We start from the raw sequence: 19854 nt of genomic DNA on the forward strand, positions 1-19854 counted from the left end.
GGTAAGATTTATCAATTGCACCTCATATTGGATAACAGACAAACATCTGAAAGGAGGTCAGGTTTTATATTTGCACTGACACCTCTGAAATCTTAATCACATAATTTTGCTTTATTGTAGTAAAGAGATTACAAAATACATTAGAAATTACTGAGCTGGGCAAAAATGCATTAGGTCTGGTATTCTAGCATTTAAAAGTGTATATAGTGAACACTTCTTATTCAGTGGTTGTGACTGTGGAAAGGGTTGAGGGAATTATGAAACCATCTAATAAAATAAAAATCCAACTGAAATTGGTATAGTAGCTCCAAAGATTTAATTTTATTTATTCATCCGTACAACAGAGATGAGACAATCCTAGTAAATGAGTTGCACTTAATTGTCTTAATTTCTACAAAGTAAGGAAGTGCAGTTCTATGAAAGAATTGTTTCCAAACTCTTCAGGTTAAAACCAGAAGTTTTCCACCAAACAATGCAATTAAGAAAAATTCACAAAAGTTACTTCAAATCATTCTTCCCCCTGTACCTCAATCTCAGTAAAAAATGAAACAGCTCTGCTACTCCCATCTCAGGTGTGTGGCTATTAAGACTCCTCATTAACCACAGTTTGCTGGAGTCATCTGTGCCTCAAACACAACTGTTTTACTGCTCCTTGTGAAAAAGTAAAAAAAAAGCATCCATACAGCCACTTTAACATTGCATGTCAGAATAAACTATTGCTCAACAGAGGAATTAACCTGTGCCAGAGCTGCAATCTCACTTCCCCTGACGCGCTGGGCCCCAGCCCCCTCACAGGCCTGTATGCAGTTCCCGTGGTGACTCTCCTCAGCTCTCCCCACCTCCTGTCTGTGCCCTGCACCATGAACCAGGGCCAGCAGTACCCGGGGTGGGCCACGTCCCACCACACCAGCCCTCCTCACCGGGGAGAGGTGAGCCTGGGCAGGGCTGAAGGGTTATTCAGTGACTTAAGCAGACGCAGACCTGTGTTCCTTGATCCTTGCTCTAGTTTTCCTTACTCCAGTGTCAGTCAGGAGCCCATCTACTGAAGGCAGCAGGTTTACCTCAGTCCAAGTGCAGCAGTGATGTGGAAGCAGCATCAGCCATCTTGCACAGGACCCCCAGTGTATTAGGGCCTTAATCTAAAGGCCTTCTGAGAGATGCCCTGCTGCCTTCAGTGGGCTTTGACCAGACCTCTGTACATGTGTGCAGCAGTACTAAGTTCTGAAAACAGTTGTAAAAATGCAGATTATATTCTTCTAAAATGCTATCTTACAGATAGGTTCTCTGCGTTACTTGCAATGCTTATCAAATGCTGCTAAAACATTGCATACGGCTTTGTAGGAATAAAAACCACAAGTGATTGCTACATTCAACTTAAAAGACAATTTTTAAAAGTAATTTTTATATTTTATCATATTGATAATGGTGCAATTACTTTTTCCCATTTTAATTTTATCTTCAGTCGCACATGCTTCATTAGGACATGCTGGAAAAAAAGAAGCTATGCATCACAGTCTGTTTTCTTATAAGGACCCATTTAGAGAAAAGAGTTGTGGATGGCTATCTCCATTCCGTCCATGCTTCCTACTGGTTGTCTCATTGTATAACCTGTTAAGGAAAGTCTCTGCAGGCCACTGGTGAACTAATAACTGAAGTTTAAAGTACTCATTATCACCTTCTATACAGTTAGCAAACCATGTCCTTTCATAAACTAATAAAAATTAACCGAATTGTTCAAAATCAAAAATTGCTAAACTAAAGTTCACATCGAACTTCAAAATAAATACAATTTAATACAAAATACTAGGGAAAAAAACATTTCACTTGCAAAGCCCTATGCTTCATCTCAAATGTATCCTAATTAATGTATTATATCCATTATGGAACACACTGGATTTATGCAATATGTGAGAAATAATTGAACTTACAATTGCAATGATGCGATCCACTGTCCTAGCAATTAGCTACTTCAGAGACTTGTGTGTGTACCTTAAAATGACTCAATATGTGTGTTTCTTTAAATTTGGTTACAAATGCTGGGAAAAGAAAATACCCCCTCTACAAAGTGCTGTGTTCCTCTTCTTATTATAAAAACCAACGCAAAAAAAATCAGGATGTTTAAAGAGCTTCTCAACATTTGGCAGGGTCACACCCAAGACAGATTTAGAGACTGTGATCTTCTTTATGAAAGGAACTTTTCCAGAAGTAAGTTACAACAGCTGTGATAGGATGGGTTTCCAACACTGTCTTCCCTGAAGTCTCTAAATGATGGCATCATGTTCATCACTGTAACAGAAACACAGTAATTAACACTCTGCAGTACAAGCAACCATCAACACAAGGAACAGCCACACAGCTGCTGCTAAGAAGGTTATTTTGTGAACAGAGGCCATCTTGCTGGGAAGGACTAAGTGCACACTGATCTGGGAGTTACAGTCCTCTCCGAGCCAAGCTTAAAGTTAACAGAACAATTTCATTTTGTCAACATTCCTCCAGCTTCACCAGCCTTATTAACCTTTTGGCTTTCACATTTCATACAAGTACATAGTTTAGATCAGCTGTTGCTCAGGCATTTTTATCCTATCATACCTGTATCCAGTAGTAACAGCTAATCAAAGCCAGTTTACAAGCTCAGTGACAGGTTTCCTTTATTTTAAAGATACTGTTCATCTGAATTCTACAATACCAGCAGGGACTGGTTGAATCCCATGACCAGCAAGCAGGAGTCAGGATGGAGAGAAAAACACAAGGCCTAAACATTAGCATCCCAACAAGTCCAACAACATCACCTCACTTAAAACAAACTTCTCAACTGAGATGGATGATACTGAATAGGAGAGAGAAAAACAATGTAGTTTTAAGAATTTCCAGTTCTTGAACTAAATGTGGGACTAGGAGCAAAGCTGGAAGCCTGAGTAGAGCTGAGTATAAATGGCAAATGAGATGGTACAATTTTGACTGAACTAACAAAAGGGGTGAGATACAAGATAAAGTCAAAATCATAGGTATCTGACTGGTTCTCTGCTCTCAGAAATGAATGCTGCAGAGGAAATGAGTAGCTCCACAAAGAACCATACCTAAGACAAGACTGGACCTACTACCTCCTGTCCCCCAATCTGATATCATAAAGGCGAGACATCCGTTGCCTGGAAGAAGTTGGTGGCAGAGAATCTGCTTAAATCAGTGTTTTTCAACTTGTAGTCTACAGATGGTCCAAATCCCACAGACAACTTCTACAAGGTCTTTACAAAAATGACTAAGAAAAGCAAGCTTACTCTCAATAGGCTTGTATTTACTGTACAGCACCTACGCTCTATGGGGAAAATATCAGCAGCCTTCAGCTCAAGGAAGGTTGAAAGTCACTGGTGTACACAGAGTAAACAAGTGACTTTAGGTGAGATCTCACCTATGCCTTTTAATATCCACAACAGCACGGACTTCTTTATCTAAGACTCTTAGATGCCCTCACAGTAAGTGAATACAAAAACACATGGATAAGCTGATTCATCTGACAGATTTACCCTACTTTAGGGTAATATAAATAAAATGAAATTACTAGTTCAGATGCAGATGCCTGTATTCAGTTAAATGAATTCTACTTCTCATTTCACGGACTTGTGTAAAGTACTTAAAGCAGGTTCAGTGCATACAATTTTTATAGACAGGTTTCTGGAGTTGAGAAAAAGATTGCACAGAAAACTAAATATTAGAAATCAACCAGTTCGCCTGCCTATATTGCAAAGTGGGGCTAAAGTTTTGAGTTCATATATTGACAACAATCAAATATTTAAAAATGTGAATAATGACCATATTGCCTTTGAATGTTGTCTATGACAATAAATGAATCAATTCAACAGTGGTGGCTTAAGAATGTGGAATATTAGATGTCTGGCTTTAAAAGTGGCTGCTCAAAGTAGACTTGAAGGTACATAAAAGGTGATACAAAAGAGAGATGGTAACAGAGTTCCAACATGACATCATATAGGTAATAGAAAACAGAGCTACTACAAAAAAATGGCAAGAAAACATCGAAGAGTGAAGAGACAAATAGAGTCTAGGAGAAAGTGTCAGGAAGAACCAGAAGTCTTGCAAATTGCAGCAAACATTTCAAGGGGATGTTAGCTATTCATGGAACAGCTAAAGGATAAGGATCCTTTAAAAAAACCCAAGATGATTTTATATAATAGATCAGAGAAAAAACCCATACAAAAGAGAGGCATAATAATGAGGAATAGCTGAAGTGGTGAAATACAAAGCATTCCAGTTAAACCTCTTAACGATATTAATATAAGACACATTAAACAAATATATGTATCAGAGTTCATTCTCCTTGTTTTGTTTATCCTTGTTCCCCTCAAGGAAGTAATAAGCTGACAAGGGACAATCCCCTGGAAACTTACATGGTTCTGTACTGAATGCCTCTTCTAGCGTGATAGGTTTTGCATCCGATGTAGAGAATAACTAGGACTCCAAGTGTCAGCACAATGCCACCTACAAAGCTGCCCACATCAAATCTGGAGGTTTTGGCTACAACAGCCTCAGATTTTGATGTGGCTGAAAAGAAGGAAACAAAAGGCACTTTTTACAGAGCTTGAAAAATTTTGTTTTGAGAGACTCCTCTATATCCTGCCCTCCCCACTGACATATCTTCTAAAGACCCAGTTAGATAAATTTACCATAGATCAACTGGCAAGAAACCTGCTAATCACACTGAAACCTAGAGCTCCATTTCTAAGTGCCAGATTCTGGTGATGCAGCAGATGATCTAACTGCTTCACGTCTCTGACTCCACCTCCCTTGCTCCCCTCCTTTCACACATGCAGATCCTGCCCTTCTTAGGCCAGTTCTAGTGTTTTTCATACCCTCCATGAGCTAATTTAACTCACTAAGCTGACCTGAAATTAACCCAAGCAGAAAAAGAAGTTGCTTTTAGTCAGACAAACATTAAGTCAGCCTGCAGATTGGTCCAACAACCACCACGTCAGCTGATATAGTTACATTGTGGGAGTAAAATACTTTTGGTGGCAATTGGCTGCTGGATGGCTTTACCTTGTCTCATGGAATTATACCATCACTCTCCGAGTGAGATCAGCTCTGCAGCCCAACACAAATATTGACACAGATAACATGACCTCAGATAAGCTACAGCAGTTTCCACGTGAAAACTGGTTTTATCTGCTACAAACTCTCACCAAAAGACCCAGTCTGTGCCTATCTCTATTTGTACTCACCACAGGGAGTGTTATGTGGCCAACTAAAAGTTCTGCTGATGACAGCTTCACCTACCCAATAATGCTTCACTGACATGTGAGCAACCCGGATCTGTTTTGAAGTGGAAGCATGAAGTGGTGTGAACAAGCAGCTAATGGCAAGGAAATACTGAATTCTACATTCACTGTTTTTGTATTAAAGGGTACTGTTAAACTGTATTTGACAACTTTTACATAAAGTGTGACTCATTAATAGTCATACTCTATCCTCCATTAAGAATGAAATCCATTACATTTCTACAAATGTAGCTGACTGAACTCAGTATTTCTACCAAGCCAGTACTTATGTTGAGCTACAGGTCAGCTGTGAAAAAGGAAATATGAGAAATGTGTTCAAGTAAGCTGTAGAAGAGAGAGCTGAACAAATACAGAAGTTGTATTCAAAAGCCAGGCTTTTTCCTATCATTGCTCATTTCCTTGCTGGTGGCTGCTGATTCAGACCACTTGTGTTTTAGGCTTTTTTCCCCTAAATATGTCAGGTCTCTCAGGTTAAGTGAAGCCTTATTTAAGTAAGTGGAGTGCTCAGAGCAACATTATTATAGCCAACTGAATAATAAAACCACACCTTACTCTCGTTTTTCAGTATGCAAATACCTTTTTTGTTATACTACTGTACAATTGTAGAATTTTTAGTTTTACAATACATGACAACATGTATACAAGCCTTTATGAGGTTTCTGAAATATGAACTCACGTGTTACAGAAGTCTTGGAAGTGGTGGCCACTGTAATATTGAGTTGTGATGATGTGACTGATGAAGCTGTGGTGGATCTTGTTATCTGGCTGGTTTTGGTAGGCTGAGTCATCAAGGTGACAGACACAGTGGTGTTGGTGGGCTGACTGGTACTGGTCAGATGAGTAGTACTGGTAGATGTACCTGGGAAATTTTTATTTGTGATATCACACAGAAAAACACATAAAAATAACAAATGCTATCTTATTCAAGGAGTATACAGTCTATCATGCCCAAATAGAATGACAGAGTAACAATGAAAATGCCACTGCATGGATACCCAGGCTTGCATACAGTCTCTTCCCCTATGCATTTCCTTTGGAAATACTCAACTTCTGATTTGTTAGGCTCAAGGTCAAGAATGGTTTAAAGGAAAGGCTGTAAAGAAAATCTGGATATTATCTGATAACTTTTAAAAGGGCCAATGATTTTTGGATAACACTATCCAATTCCATAAAATCACATCTAACTTACAGTATTTTAAAATGTGATAAAATTCTGAATCAAGAAAAACTTTCCAATCGAAGTGCCCAACTTTTCAGACAACTAACTTTCCTGATAAGAACGGGTTTTTGCACGCCACGCCATGCCAATTTTAGCAATGATTTAATCTCTAATTTGGTTTTGAATGAAACACTGGCTTTACTAAGGCTGCATGTATATTAAACTTACCAGAGAGAATTCTGTATGTGTGTTAAGGTTCAAAAGGTTTTCCACACCTGATAGAAGTTTGACTAAAGTAAATCTGCTGGCTTGTATCATTTATTTAGCGGTGAGCTGTCTTGCCAAAGGTTAAAACAAAGACTGAAATGCTGTTTCACAAGTTTAATTGACAGTTAACATCACCTAACTTTTACTCTGCTTTAACTAACACTTCCCCTTCCCTCCTCAGAAAGAACTGTTCTGAATAAAAATACCATGAAGAAAATTCAAGAATAGAGATTGATATTTATAGCAAAATCCTTAGAACCTTAGACAGCTAGAAGGATCTTAAGAATAATTACTTATTTTTCTAAGAAGGTACTAACAAGAAACATGAGCCTGTTATGCAACTAACATTTCTCTAAGCAGACAATAAGAAGCAAATAGCTTCTACGTATGAAGGAATTTTAAGGAGAAAAATCTCCCTTTGCAGCTGTCTACTTTTGTATTATTTCTATAACCTCACACAAGCTGGGTTCATTTTAAATACCACAAAAGCTTTTCATCATGGACATTAAAATGCCTAGTTATACCCATGTTTTCTTGAAATTGTCTAAAACTAGAACTGAAGAATAGGTAGTTTCCTCTCAATTCCGCAGCAAACTTGGTATTCAATTTCTATGTTTTTTATGCAGGATCTAAAATACTTCTACAGAACAATCTTCCTGTAAATGTGTTTTAAAATGTGAGTAGCTACACACAGAATAGTGTCTTTGCTAAGACTTAAGTATCACTGCTTCCAGTACAGATGTGAACATTAAAAACTTAAAAAACCCCAATATGACAGTGTAAGTATTCAGAAAGAAACTGGCCTACACAACATTTTTCTGAGACATTTAACATTAAAACTACTGAAACGGCCCAATACAGTCCCCATAGTGAATGTTACTTATTTTCCTCTTCTTTGATGTTATAATTGTATTGTGCCATAACCCTAGGAAACACTTTGAAATGAGCATTCATTGAGATGGAACAGTTGGAGTACTATATTCATGTGCTTACCTTGTTACAATTAGGAAATTCAGTTCCTCTATGAAGCATGTGTAAAATACATCAGATAAAATTCAGGGCACATTTTAATACTGACAGGTAAACTCCCCAAAGGCACAATGATCTATAAATATCAAATGGTTCCCTCATTGTAGGAAATAAGCAAGGAAATGTATATATGGAAATCATCTACAATTATATGATATGAAACCACACTTGGTAATTGCATTCCTAATATAAAAGATACCAAAAGACAAATCCGAATGCAAATGTCAACCAGTCAGTTTTCTGTGGTGTTTTTTGGTTTTTATTTTTGAGCTATGATTTCTGAGTGTCAAACTGGCTTGTGTTTCTGAGCAATACAATGGCTAATTGTTCCACGCGTAACATTATTAAACAATGTTTCACAACGATAGTACTTATTCCACAGGCATTAAATTACCCTACAGAAAACCAGAGTCAGCACAAAAAATATCCAAGAAGCTATCAGGAAGAATTTCAGCAACTTTGCACATTACTTCTTCCCCCCTCTCTTTCCTACTAGTTATCCTTTTTTCTTACTTTATCAAGATCACAGAACTTGGTGGTGTAGCATTAAGAGTAAAATCTGGTTAATCTCCTACAGACTTATCTTTCATGATATTTAGCATCAGTCATTTCAAAACATCAGTGGGAGGCTATCTGAGGCAGCTGGACAATTTGGGAAGCTGACATGAATTGGGCACCAATCTGTTCTTCTGTGTCTTTGAAAAATCCTACCCGTACTATTTTACCAATAGAGTTAAGATGAAAGAACATTTGCTAACAACATCTGTCCTTTTATCTTTTATTTCTCTAATTACTTTTCCCCCAAAAGACCAGCTGGTCTTCATCGAACATCACACTAAACAAACCCAGACTGCCCAAGTTAATTTTTATTATTTAAAAAGTATGCATGCCAGTAATATAGTTCAGGTTTATGATGCTTTATTATTAAGAGAGAAACAAGTATTTTACTTTGTATGCTACCTGTGTTTAAATATTAAATAGCTATGCTATATCCATCAAACTATATACATAGTGTAAAGGTAAGAATTCTTAGCTGCATGCACCACTCTCTTAGTGTTCTAACTCAACAAGAATGAACACAGCAACTCAAATTGCATAAGCATCATGCTAAGATACAAAATTATTATTATTGAATGCTCTTCCTAAAATAAATACTCTCCTTTGCATGGAAAATGATTGAATGAAGCAGACTTGCAGACTTTTGCTTCTGCCATTAAAAGTTCCCCTTCCCCCCCCCCCCCCCCCAAAAAAAAAAGGCAGGGACTTTAGGTAAAATTAAGTACATTTATCCAGTAGTCTTTATCCTGAAGAGATTGAGACGGATAATCAAAATGAAAGAACACTGTCTTAAAATCTATGAAGTTTCTAACAGAAAAAAAAAAAAAAAAAAGAGAAGGATGTGAATCATAAACCATGTGAAGCAAAGCACAGCTGTCTGTTAGATTTGTATTGTGCTTAACAGTAAAGGGCTCAGGCCTCTTTTTACTATCACTATCCACACAGTAAAGCTCAGACCTCTGCAATCAACCCACAGGCAGGGTTGGAGCACACTGTGGGTGACACACCTGTGGTTAACAATGGCTTTACACAGGGGAAGGCCCTCGGGCAACAAGGGGATTACAAAAATCTCTCCACTTGCCAAATTAGACATGTTTAAACTGGTACACTGCAGGCAATGCGATGAGACACTGCACCACTTCCTTGCTGTGAAAAGTAAGGTCTTTGCAGAGATTTTTTTTTTTCCTGGTGAGTATTTTATTCTTAAATGACTAACAAGCAACTTCTGAGTGTGGTAGCTCAGAGGTTATCTGGAGGCTACAGAGACACAAAGTGAGAGTTGTACTGGAAATGGAATGATATAGCTGGGACCTTATAATAAGCATAAAACTCCACAAATACACAAAATATCTCAGGGTAGGCACAGTATTTCTGCCCTGCTTTCACATGACTTAGCACAAAGGGGACCCAGTTCATGCATAGAACTAGCTTCTATCAGATACAACCTTTTATCTGTGCATCACAGACAGAACAACTGCACGATATTAATTCTTATCCAGTCTTTGCTGATGTGGTAAAATGATCTTCCAGAAGATACTTTTGATTTCCTTTTTTAATAATCTCACATTGACACTGCCAACAGTTGGAACACTACAAATACAAGTGGATGAACTGTTCGTCTCCCAGGTTAGATATCTGCTTTCAAACTCTACTAGTTGATCTAATACTGCTATTTCTTCTTTCTACAGAGACGTGTTTTGTAATCATGTTACTTATGTTGGAACCTCATGACTGCAACACTGCTGCCTTGGGAAATCACTCTTACCTACAGTTCTTTTGCCAGGTTGTGAAAGGAAAGACGGTAATGCTAGAAGAACGCAAAAGTAACCCTGACAGATTGTCCCAGATCTGCTACTCATATCTCACTGAACTCCACTGTTTGGTGCTATGAGCTCTATAAGGACTATTTTCTATGGTATAAGGTACCATGACTCTTACCTAAAAGGAAATGGGGTCTTACTCTTGAAACTCAAGCTCACAGGACTTCATTATACCCAAATCTATTTTCTGTGAAATAACATTAAACAGATATGCACCATTTGCACAACAACACACTCATCTTTACTCCATGAAAATGGAAGATGTTTGCTTAGAGACAAAGAATGAACATCAAGAAGAACTGAAAGAAGTTGATCTTTTTAAAGTTTTATTTTGGTTCCTGTTTTTCAATGGCACCACAAATGTCATTGCTTCTACTGGTGAAGCACGCTACCTAAACTTGAAAACCAATATAGCCTCATTTCAGAGTTGTTTTACATGTTGCCTCCCAGCTCTAAAATGAAAATGCCTCTCTCAAATACCCACTTTTGATGGATATTTCTTTAGAATTTGGTATGACCTGGGGTAGGTTTGGAGATAGCTTCTAGGATCATAGAAATGGACAGAAGAACAGATACGTACCTACTGTAGATGTTGTTGTAGATTGTGTGGATGATGTAACAGTGAGATTGGATGAACTGCTATTGTCTTCAAGGAAAAAATAAAACAAGAAATATTATTACTTTTCATTTTAACATACTATAATTAAAGTACCCACAATACAATAGTCTCCTCAGGGTATCTGTGTTTGCAGGCTACAAGTAGGAATAATGCAGCGAGTATCCCATCCCAAAGCAGATGGTTTTATTCTTCTGCAAAATGTTTTCAGATCTCAGTGACACAGAAGTGTCCACATGGTCTGAATCTGAATTCTTTACATCTCCTCTTTTTGCTCTCTTTCACTTCTGTGTCATGCTTGATGCCAGTTGCTGTTATCAGCTGTACTGTCACTGACCTTCTTGACCTACTTTAGCACCTGTTTTTTTTTTTTTTTTCTTCTAGTTTTTATTCCTCTATTTCAGTTCTGTTTCCTGTCCCTCAATCTTTTCTTTCATTTTGCTGCATCTCTGTTACAAAAGGGGCTCATGTTAGGAACTTGCTGTAGTGGTGTCAAGTAGGGACAGACCAACACCCTGTGAAACATCTTTCTGTGGGTTTATGTTCTCTCTACACAAACAGGGTCCTAAGAGTGTACCAGTTTCCAAAGACTTAAAATCTAAATGATGTTTTGTTCTTAATGGTTTTGTCCTTTCCTCCTTTCTTTCAATTCTACTTTTCCAGTTCTCCTTTTTTTTTTTTTTTTCCCCCCCTTCCTACTCATTTTACTTGTAGGTTCTCAGGCACCCTCCCACTCTCACTTCTGTCCTCATTGCTGCATCCCTCTTCAATGTCTCTTACAGGTTAACTGTCTCTTCCTCCTGCAAAAATCTACCAGGCTGTTCAGTAACTCCCGCTCCTGGAAGCATCACTGCCTATCCTTCCCTCCCTTCTTTCTGCACTGTCTACACCCATTCCATGACTCTTCTTTTCTCTGAAGTAACTGATCCTTTACAGCATCCTCCCACATTGCTAGTGTTATGCACCTTGCATATATCACTATCAGCACTCTTCAGTATGGCTGGAAAACTTAGTGCATAACCTCAGAGATGATGAGAATAACAACACAGTTACCAGAATCAAGAAGCAGGCCTATTTCCTTTGAACAGATCTGCTGTTCTTACCACTGGAAAAAGTCTAGACTAAAACAGTTTTGTCAGCTCTCTTTGCAATTGCATACATGTTATAAGCAAGATCAGGTTTAAGAAAAATGCAACAAATTTACACTTTCATACCACCTACCAAAAAGGGGGAAAAAGAAATTACAGAGGGAACTACTTTGCCTTTTCTTTGGTATAATCACAGCCAGCTAGCTCCACCATTGCATACTCTGCACACAAGCCTTATACTGACATACCTGGGATATTAAGTTGCAGATTTAATTGCCTTTGAGAAACAGTCTATGATTGTACAATTACAAACACATTCCACCTTGGATATGTTGGCTCTTATACCAGAGTAAGCCATGGATATGCCTGGGGCTAAACCTTTCCCCCACTGGCCCAGCACTGTAACCAGAACACAGCTTTGGGTTTCCCCCAAGTTCTGAGGGCTTACTTGTGCAACCCTGAGAACACGCCTGGATGTGGACTGCATGCTCATACAGGTGAACAGCAGCCACGTACACTGCCTGGAATTTGGGTGTGAGTCAGTGATGCAATTAATTTAAGATAGAGTGAGTCAATGAGCAGAGTACTGGCTATACATCCCACTTGTTGGCCAACAGCAAATGAGATGAGCTAAGTAGTACAGGGCAAAAATGACTCAAGGAATATGCCTTTTGCATGGCACATGCTTAAAGGTGTACAGCTTAACATAGTGAAAATGAGATTACACAATGAAATAAATGTGTACTTCCTCAAGCAGGAAGGACCTAGAATTCATTTTGACATTAAGTATCAAATTAAAAAGTGCCTTGCCTTTTTTAAAGAGCACTGAATTCTAGCCTAGCAGACTTCTTGGTTCTCTTTTTAACCGAAAATTGATGTTGGTAGGTCTTCCTAGCTCCATACATAAATTTTTCCCATTTTATTTCTCCTCTCTGTTGCTCTGGGGTACCTAAGGATATAAGGATTGAGTTGTGTTCTACTGTTCCTCTTAAATATCATTAGTTGTCCTGGAATAGATGCAACAGAGTACCTCCTTTCTGCCCTACAGCTGTTCATGATTCAATAAAATAAAAAGGGCCAACAATTACACGACAGTTTAAAGCATATAATAATACATATTGCTTTTCTTGATGCTACTGAGGAACAGCAACAGAAATGCCAAGAGCATTGCATTGCAACTTACAGTATGGAGACATAGTAAATCGTGTAGTACTGATGGAGTTGTTGATCTCTTCATTTCCTACATAAAAAACAACAATAATAAGATAGCTTTAGATGCTTTATTACTAAGAAGTGAAAAAAAAAAAGTACAGCATCTGTCACTTGCTTTGGGCATATAAATGGCTAAACTACCACGGACAGGAGTTAGGTATAATGATGATATAAAAGCATGGTACCACAACAGCCTGCTCTTAGCACATTAAAAATGACAGCATTTGCACTACCCAACCAGCAAATGAACTGCAATTCCTTCCCATCCTCAGTTTTATCTTCCCCATCATCACCATCCCAATTTCTCTTCTTCCTTGAGATGAAAAGAAACTGAGAGATAGAAAATCAGGCACCTTCCTTCAGTAATAATATATGACCTGCATCACCTACAACAGAAGGAAAAGAACTTCTCACATAAATCTTTCCTATAAAGTCTGCAAGGCAGATGGGCACTTGCTCTGCCCCTACCATGGTGAAACAAAAAGGTTGCATTACTTAGTTTGGGACTAACAGCAAGTTAATGCATCCACTGAGCATTTGGCAGGTGGGGAATGGGACAGAGAAGGATCACACCTCTGGTGAAATATCACCATACCCTAAAGACTAACTGAGGCCTGATTACTCTGTCCTCAGGCCTGGTCTACAAACAAGTGGTAAAATTTAAAGAGGAACTGCACAGAATTAAAAGTCTGGCATTCACATGCATGCAAGAGGATCAGTTGTGGATTCCGCCTTTGATAAGTAGAGTTTAGTTTTGATTACTTATAACAATATTCTGCTAAAGGCAAACAACCTCAGCTAAGCATCTTAGAAATAGTGCATTTTCTTAGTAGTAACAAGACTTTACTGAAGATCTCAGAATGGTAAAGTTTGCAAATACAAATGGCAAACCACTCATTATATCTTACGCCTACAATATCAAGATTGAGGACAGCACTGTAAGATATGCTAGACTGTTTAATTAGGGAGCTTAGGGAGACCAAACAAAAAAGTAGAATGGGAGACCACTAAACTTCCCCAGGAAGGATGGACCCTATCTTGCGGAAAGTGGTCTACATCAGAGCTAGTCTCCCTGCATTTAACAATAATCTGAGGAAGCTAACCCAACAGAAAACTGACATTAACTCCCTTCCCAACTGCACACAATGTATTTTGCTGCCTTAACCAGCAGAATGGGCTCCCTGTAGGAAGAAAGAGAGGGGCAGGAACCAGAGGTGGAAGGGAAGACAGGACTGTAGTAGTCCTAGTTCAGATCAGCTTGGACCACACACCTTAAAAGACATCAAGGACCGTATCCAGCTTAAAAGATACAACTTTTTTTTCTTCCTCCCCCAAAAACCCCCAAACATTGATACGTTTCTTAATTTGGATCACAAGCAGTTGCTCCGGAATAAAAATACTTCTTAATATGGGGCACTGCATAAGCATATGCCACATTGGATCACGTGGCAGTGAATGGGACGGGTGAGAAAAAGGAAATCTTAAAATGATACTATTCCCAAACTGTTCTCTATCCTCAGACTGTGGGTTTGGATTTGAAGTTGTGTGTACCACTGCAGGGATAGCAGGAAAAACTCCTGGGTTAAGGGGAAAAGCAACACACGCTTTCATGCAGTGATGGCTCTAACAATGAGGGTTTCTGGCCTTCAGCAGGGAGCAGAAGGGCAAGGATTAGAAGTCTGCAGTGACCCAGGTGCAGATGTGAGTACAGGAAGTGGGGAGAAAGCCAGCAGCCAACTGCAGCGGGGAAGGTCCTGTGCATGAGCAGAGGTAAAGCTCCTTGGGCCACAGGATTAGTTGCAATATTGGGCCTACAAATCTTGAAGAGAGAAACTATGTGCTGATGCTTGTTCCCACCATGATCTAGAGGAGAGAGATGGGGGGAAAAAAAAAAGAAGGATATCCACATTCATTCTTAATGATGAAACGGAACCAAACCAAGGATGTACCCAACTAAAAACAACACACCAAAGCACCGCATACTGAAAAGAGGCAGAGAAAGTGGATCATCAACATTTTTGTCAGACAACTTTGTCTTCCTTTTGTTTTGCTTAAAGTCAGGCACAGACGCAGTTGAAAACATAACTGCTTGTGGCTGGCTGGGGTATATCTGAAGGCAAGTGTGCTTCCTGTGAAACTCTACAGCACAGTTTGGTATGCCGAGCACTTCCAGGGCCTCTCGTGGTTTTGTTGCTCTAGTTTGTAAGAAGTCATGGGTTGGAGACAATCTGGGTAAGCAAACTTTCAAATGGGCAAAATCAGGCCAGTTCTTCCAGCTTTACAGCTGGAAATCGGCTTCCAGAAGTGGCATTCAGACACAGGAGCTGATGATACGGGTTTGTGCTAACCACATAGATAAATGCAGGGTAAATGATAGGGATAGCTCCGATACTTGTTGAAAATGAACAGGACAAGATTTTTAATGGACTTGATTTCGCCAGATCCTGCAAAAATCACCACAGTGGATAACAACCATGAACCTTTAATGTTAAGAATCTGTACCCTCCAGATCAGTCATGTACCAAATTACTATTCTCTGCAGATGAAGCCTGGTAGAAGAACCATACACTGAGTGGCACTTACTCATTCAATTCCCTGCATGTGACAAAGGTCAATTTGCTCATTCCCGCATTCACATGTAAGATAAACACATTTCTAAGGACTTGCAGGCTTTGTGTCTAGTCTAGCTAAACCTCATGCTGCAGAAAAATGTTGGTATATAAACGTTTGTACTAAGCACAATTTTACACATTCATTTTGGGGACATTTCAAGCCATATATAAAGTTCTATCTGGGCATTTTGTCTTTTCAAGTTTGACGTAGAGCAGGTAAGTAGGAGAGTTTTATGCCCAAACCATTCCACTTCTGTTGGTTTAAAAACCAAAAAGTACAGCAGCATTCACAATGTACAGTCCATCAGAAAGATCTCTGACTTGCCCAGTAACCTCTAAGCAATCCAAATGAGTAACAGTTGAGGTGCTGGAATGGTTAAAGCTGAGAGGGTAGAGCAACAACATGAATATAACCATCCCCTAGACAGTCTCCACCATCAGGATACTCATTCTTCTCAGTTGAAATGGATGAAACTCAAGTTCTGGAGATTAAAACAAAAACAGCCCCCTGACACCAAATCTACCGTAACATCTGTAAGGCAATTTTGACAAACCAGAAATTCAAATCCCTGCTATCTGGAAACTGTGTTTCTTTTCCCTTTGACTCAAGAAGGTCTTTTGGTACCTATTTTTGAAATGGCATTCTTGACCTACCAAGAAGGTAGGCCATCCTGAGACAGAGGTCAGGCAGGATTATCTCAGCAACTTTTTGGACACGTCCTCATGCCTTAACATTGTAAAATTACCTCAGTCTTGCAAAGGAAAGTGTAAACACCATTGCATAGATGCTTAAGAAAACAACATGGACCTAAGTAACCGATTCTCAACCCCGGTCAATTTGAGGCTGAAAAACTACAACACCTTTTGCTGTCACCTAAGAATCTAAGAGATTTAAGGAGATACACTGAAATAAAAATGCCATGCCTGTTTTCAGGTCTGGAGGCCGCTGCTTATTTTTTGTACTGAGAATAGTTTTGTAGACAGGTAAGCTCTTGGAAGATGTTGTGAGCTATCTTTTCTGAACAGAGCAGGAGGAAGCAGGTGGGGGCACTTTCCTGCCACAGTGCGTGGATGCTCCTTGCTCAGATATCAGGAAGCCAGCTGGATTTTACATAATAATGGGAAGGATTTTTCCTAAACTGTAACATTTTGGTGATGTTTCTTCCACTGACTTGATTGACACATAAACTTTCCAGCAGAGTAAAAGAACAGCACTATATTGAAATAACCAGCCTGCCCAAAAATCTCAACTGGAGTATGGACAAATCTACTGTTATTTTTACTTTTTGCAAATCATAGTATTTGATGGGTTTCACACTTTCTCTGGTAGTGTTCATCAGTGAATCACAAACGTTTGCTGAAACCAACACAAACGTCAGCAGTAGTTTCTGGAAGTTTCTGAGTAAGTGGGCAGAAAAAAAGATACTTCAATAGATACATTAGACTGAGCTTTAAAAGAGCAGAACTTCTCTCAGCATACTGTAAATGGAGTCTAGACAACAGATTCATATATAGAGGAAAGACTACATTTGACTGTCAAAAGTTAGATGAGATCATCCCTGCCCCAGGAGACAGCACTGACTCTACACTGAGTTAAACCAGCATATGCACTCAGGAAGCAGCATGATAAAAGACCATTCAGGCCAATCTTATATCAAATAAAATGACAATCTGTCATTGTAACATGAACATCATAAGATCGTGGCAAAGCAGTAAAGAGGTTACTGGTAAACTTCTTCAAAAAAACCTTGCTTTTTTTTAGAGGGGCAATTATAAAGTTGTTTACGTTACTTATTTTACTTTTTCTGTATCAATTTATATTATAGCTTCACTAGATTAAACAACAGCATATTAACAATGCTCGATTGACTGATATTCCTCAACATTATTTAAAGCAGATTAATTCTGATACCTATCTTTTGGCTTCTTTGGAAAATTGTGGGGCACTCAACAGGGCATTTCAGTCTTCTGAAAAGACAACTCTGGCAGCTTGGACTTTTGTACCTCTCATTTTATTTGAGTGCATGTTGACGATAATCCCCTGAAACTGGTCTTCTACTGCCAGAGTTGAAGCACAAAAAAACAGGCGGCTGTGCATTTACTAGAATGGGCCGTTAAAAAGAGGCATTGCTGCAAGCGCCTGACAAAAACGCCACAAAACACACCAATCTCTGACCTAACAGCAGAGCCACAATGACCCCAAAGCTATTACAAGCCGCTCGCCACACTTACAGCACGCCTCTGAGACCGGCAGCAAGACGGGAAACGAAAGCGCTTCCTCCCCGCCTGGCCCTGCCGGGGGCGCCGCGGCTGCCCCGGCCCCCCCACGACCCGCTCGGCAGGACCCCCGCCGCGGGCGGGCCGCCGCGGCGGGTTCGGGCGCACCCCGCCGTGCCCCACGCCGCCTCCCCGGTGCGGCGGGGGAGCGGGGCCGGGCGCTTGCGCACCCCTCGTCCAGCTCCTCACCCGCTGCTTGTGTCACCGGCCCGCCGCGGAGAAACCGCCCGCGCGGGCTGTGCAGCCTCAGCTCTCCTTCGAGCAAGGCGCAAACCCAGCGGGCCGCCCGGCTTCCCCGCAGCCCGAGCGAAGGGGCACCCGCAACCCCGGCGCCGCCCGGGTCCGCCCGGCGGGGGTGTCGCAGCAGCCGCCGGGCACCGCGGCCCGCTGTTTCCCGTCCCCGCCCGCGGCCGCTACTCACGGGAGCCGGGGACGAGCAGGAGCAGGAGCAGCGCGCAAGAGACGCCGCCGAGGAGCCGCATGGCCGCTGATGGACCCGCCGCAGCCAGGGGAAGCGCGGCCTGCCGCGGCGCGCGGGGCGGGGCGGGGCGGGGCGGGGCGGGGCGGGGCCCCGCGCGCGGCCGTCCCCTCAGACAATAAAACCGCCTCCCGCCGGGCGTGCAGCAGGACTGGGCGGCGCAGGGCTGCGGGGAGTAGGGCCCGTGCTTTGCAACGGACCCGCAGAGCAGCGCCTCGGCGGGGCTGTGAGCTCCCGTGGGAACGGGGGTCGGGCACTGGGAGCGCCGTCTGCGAGCAGCGCGCGCGGTTATCGATGTGGGGCAGTCCGTTTTCTGAGGGCCGTTTTAGTATCTCCCACCTAGAGCATCCACAGCGAGGGCTTATCCACCTTGCTAATAGCGCTGCTTTGAGTAATATCTGGTTACCCGTATTCTCCGTTTGCAGCTCGCCCTGCACATCTTCGTAAGGTGGTGCTGGAGGCTGTGACTGCTGTACAGTTCACAGCCCATTTAAGCGGTGCTGGTCATCGTACAGTCTCTGGCTGTGTTTTATGCTGCTAAATCACCAGAGCTAATGCTTTTGGAGGTATTCTGAAACTTCCCTATGGACTTAGAAAATTGTTAAATCAATCACAAAGGTGATAGGGAAAAGTGAAAGGTAACAACCATGTTAAGTTATTTCAAATTTTTCTTGTGTACTTCTAGCATAAAGTTGATGCTATAAATATATGTTTCAAAGGGAATTTATGAATACATCCTTAAGAGTGAAAGTGCCTTGAAAGTTATTTGTCAGAAAAAGAAAACCTACGTGCTGCTACAAATTGCTTTCTAATAAGTTAGAAAAAAATACTTTTAATGTGGTTAATTGTAGGATCATCATCAAAGCTGCAGCATAATATTTAACACATATTACTTTTATGTTTGCTGCAGCACAATAATGTTGCATTGTCAAGTGATGCATCTGAGCTGGAGAGGCAAAGTGACTGGCCTGAGACCCTACAGGCAGGCTGTGAAGCTGGACTGAGGCACTGTGTGAAACCTACTTCCCTTCCCTGATGACAGAATTATCCTTTTACATGCATTTGCTCTGTAAGTCTCAGTAAGCAAGTGGTAAATTAAAATGCTGAATAAAGATTTTTTTTTTTAATTGTAGCCTAATTAGGCCCCGTAGTTTGCATTCAGTGAAAATAGGTGTGTGCGTTACACTTCCAGCATTTGCTTATGCTTTTGTTCTGCATTGCTTCCTGTGTGGTTCTCATGACTAAGGTACCTGAAGACAAACACATATCTTTTTCCTGTGAATATGCTGAGATGATCCTCCAAAGCTTTTCTTTGTGATGTCAGTAGGAGTAATATCTGCAGCTAGCCCGATTCTAGTAAAGCTTAAAAATGCTGGTAATCCATATGTTACTAAGTAAGGGCCTCTCATTATAGAGGCAAAGCTTACAGTGAGAAAGAAATTTTTTTATT

At 40.6% G+C, this 19854-nt stretch overlaps 1 protein-coding gene across 1 annotated transcript; it reads right to left on the bottom strand.

Annotated features, from left to right (window-relative positions):
• Nucleotides 1-299: 299 nt before the first annotated feature.
• On the bottom strand, nt 300-18486 carry TMEM123 (transmembrane protein 123). Its single transcript, XM_042792921.1, has 6 exons — nt 18348-18486; nt 13009-13065; nt 10702-10767; nt 5965-6147; nt 4401-4554; nt 300-2286 (listed from the first exon to the last, which is right to left on the bottom strand). The coding sequence occupies exons 1-6, from the start codon at nt 18406-18408 to the stop codon at nt 2262-2264; spliced, it is 546 nt and encodes a 181-aa protein (XP_042648855.1). The 5' UTR covers nt 18409-18486; the 3' UTR covers nt 300-2261.
• Between the last annotated feature and the right edge of the window lie 1368 nt (nt 18487-19854).

The sequence above is a fragment of the Tyto alba genome, unplaced genomic scaffold, assembly GCF_018691265.1.
Source record: "Tyto alba isolate M040663 unplaced genomic scaffold, T.alba_DEE_v4.0 Super-Scaffold_2, whole genome shotgun sequence".
Taxonomy (NCBI): Eukaryota; Metazoa; Chordata; class Aves; order Strigiformes; family Tytonidae; genus Tyto; species Tyto alba.

What these genes read in the sequence shown, in the direction of transcription:
- TMEM123 (XM_042792921.1), bottom strand. Translation starts at nt 18,408, where the DNA reads ATGCGGCTCCTCGGCGGCGTCTCTTGCGCGCTGCTCCTGCTCCTGCTC. An exon ending in ATTTACTATGTCTCCATACT is followed by an intron (nt 10,768 to 13,008) that starts GTAAGTTGCAAT and finishes TTTTCCTTGAAG; the next exon opens with ACAATAGCAGTTCATCCAAT. An exon ending in GGCATTCAGTACAGAACCAT is followed by an intron (nt 2,287 to 4,400) that starts GTAAGTTTCCAG and finishes TTTCTGTTACAG; the next exon opens with TGATGAACATGATGCCATCA.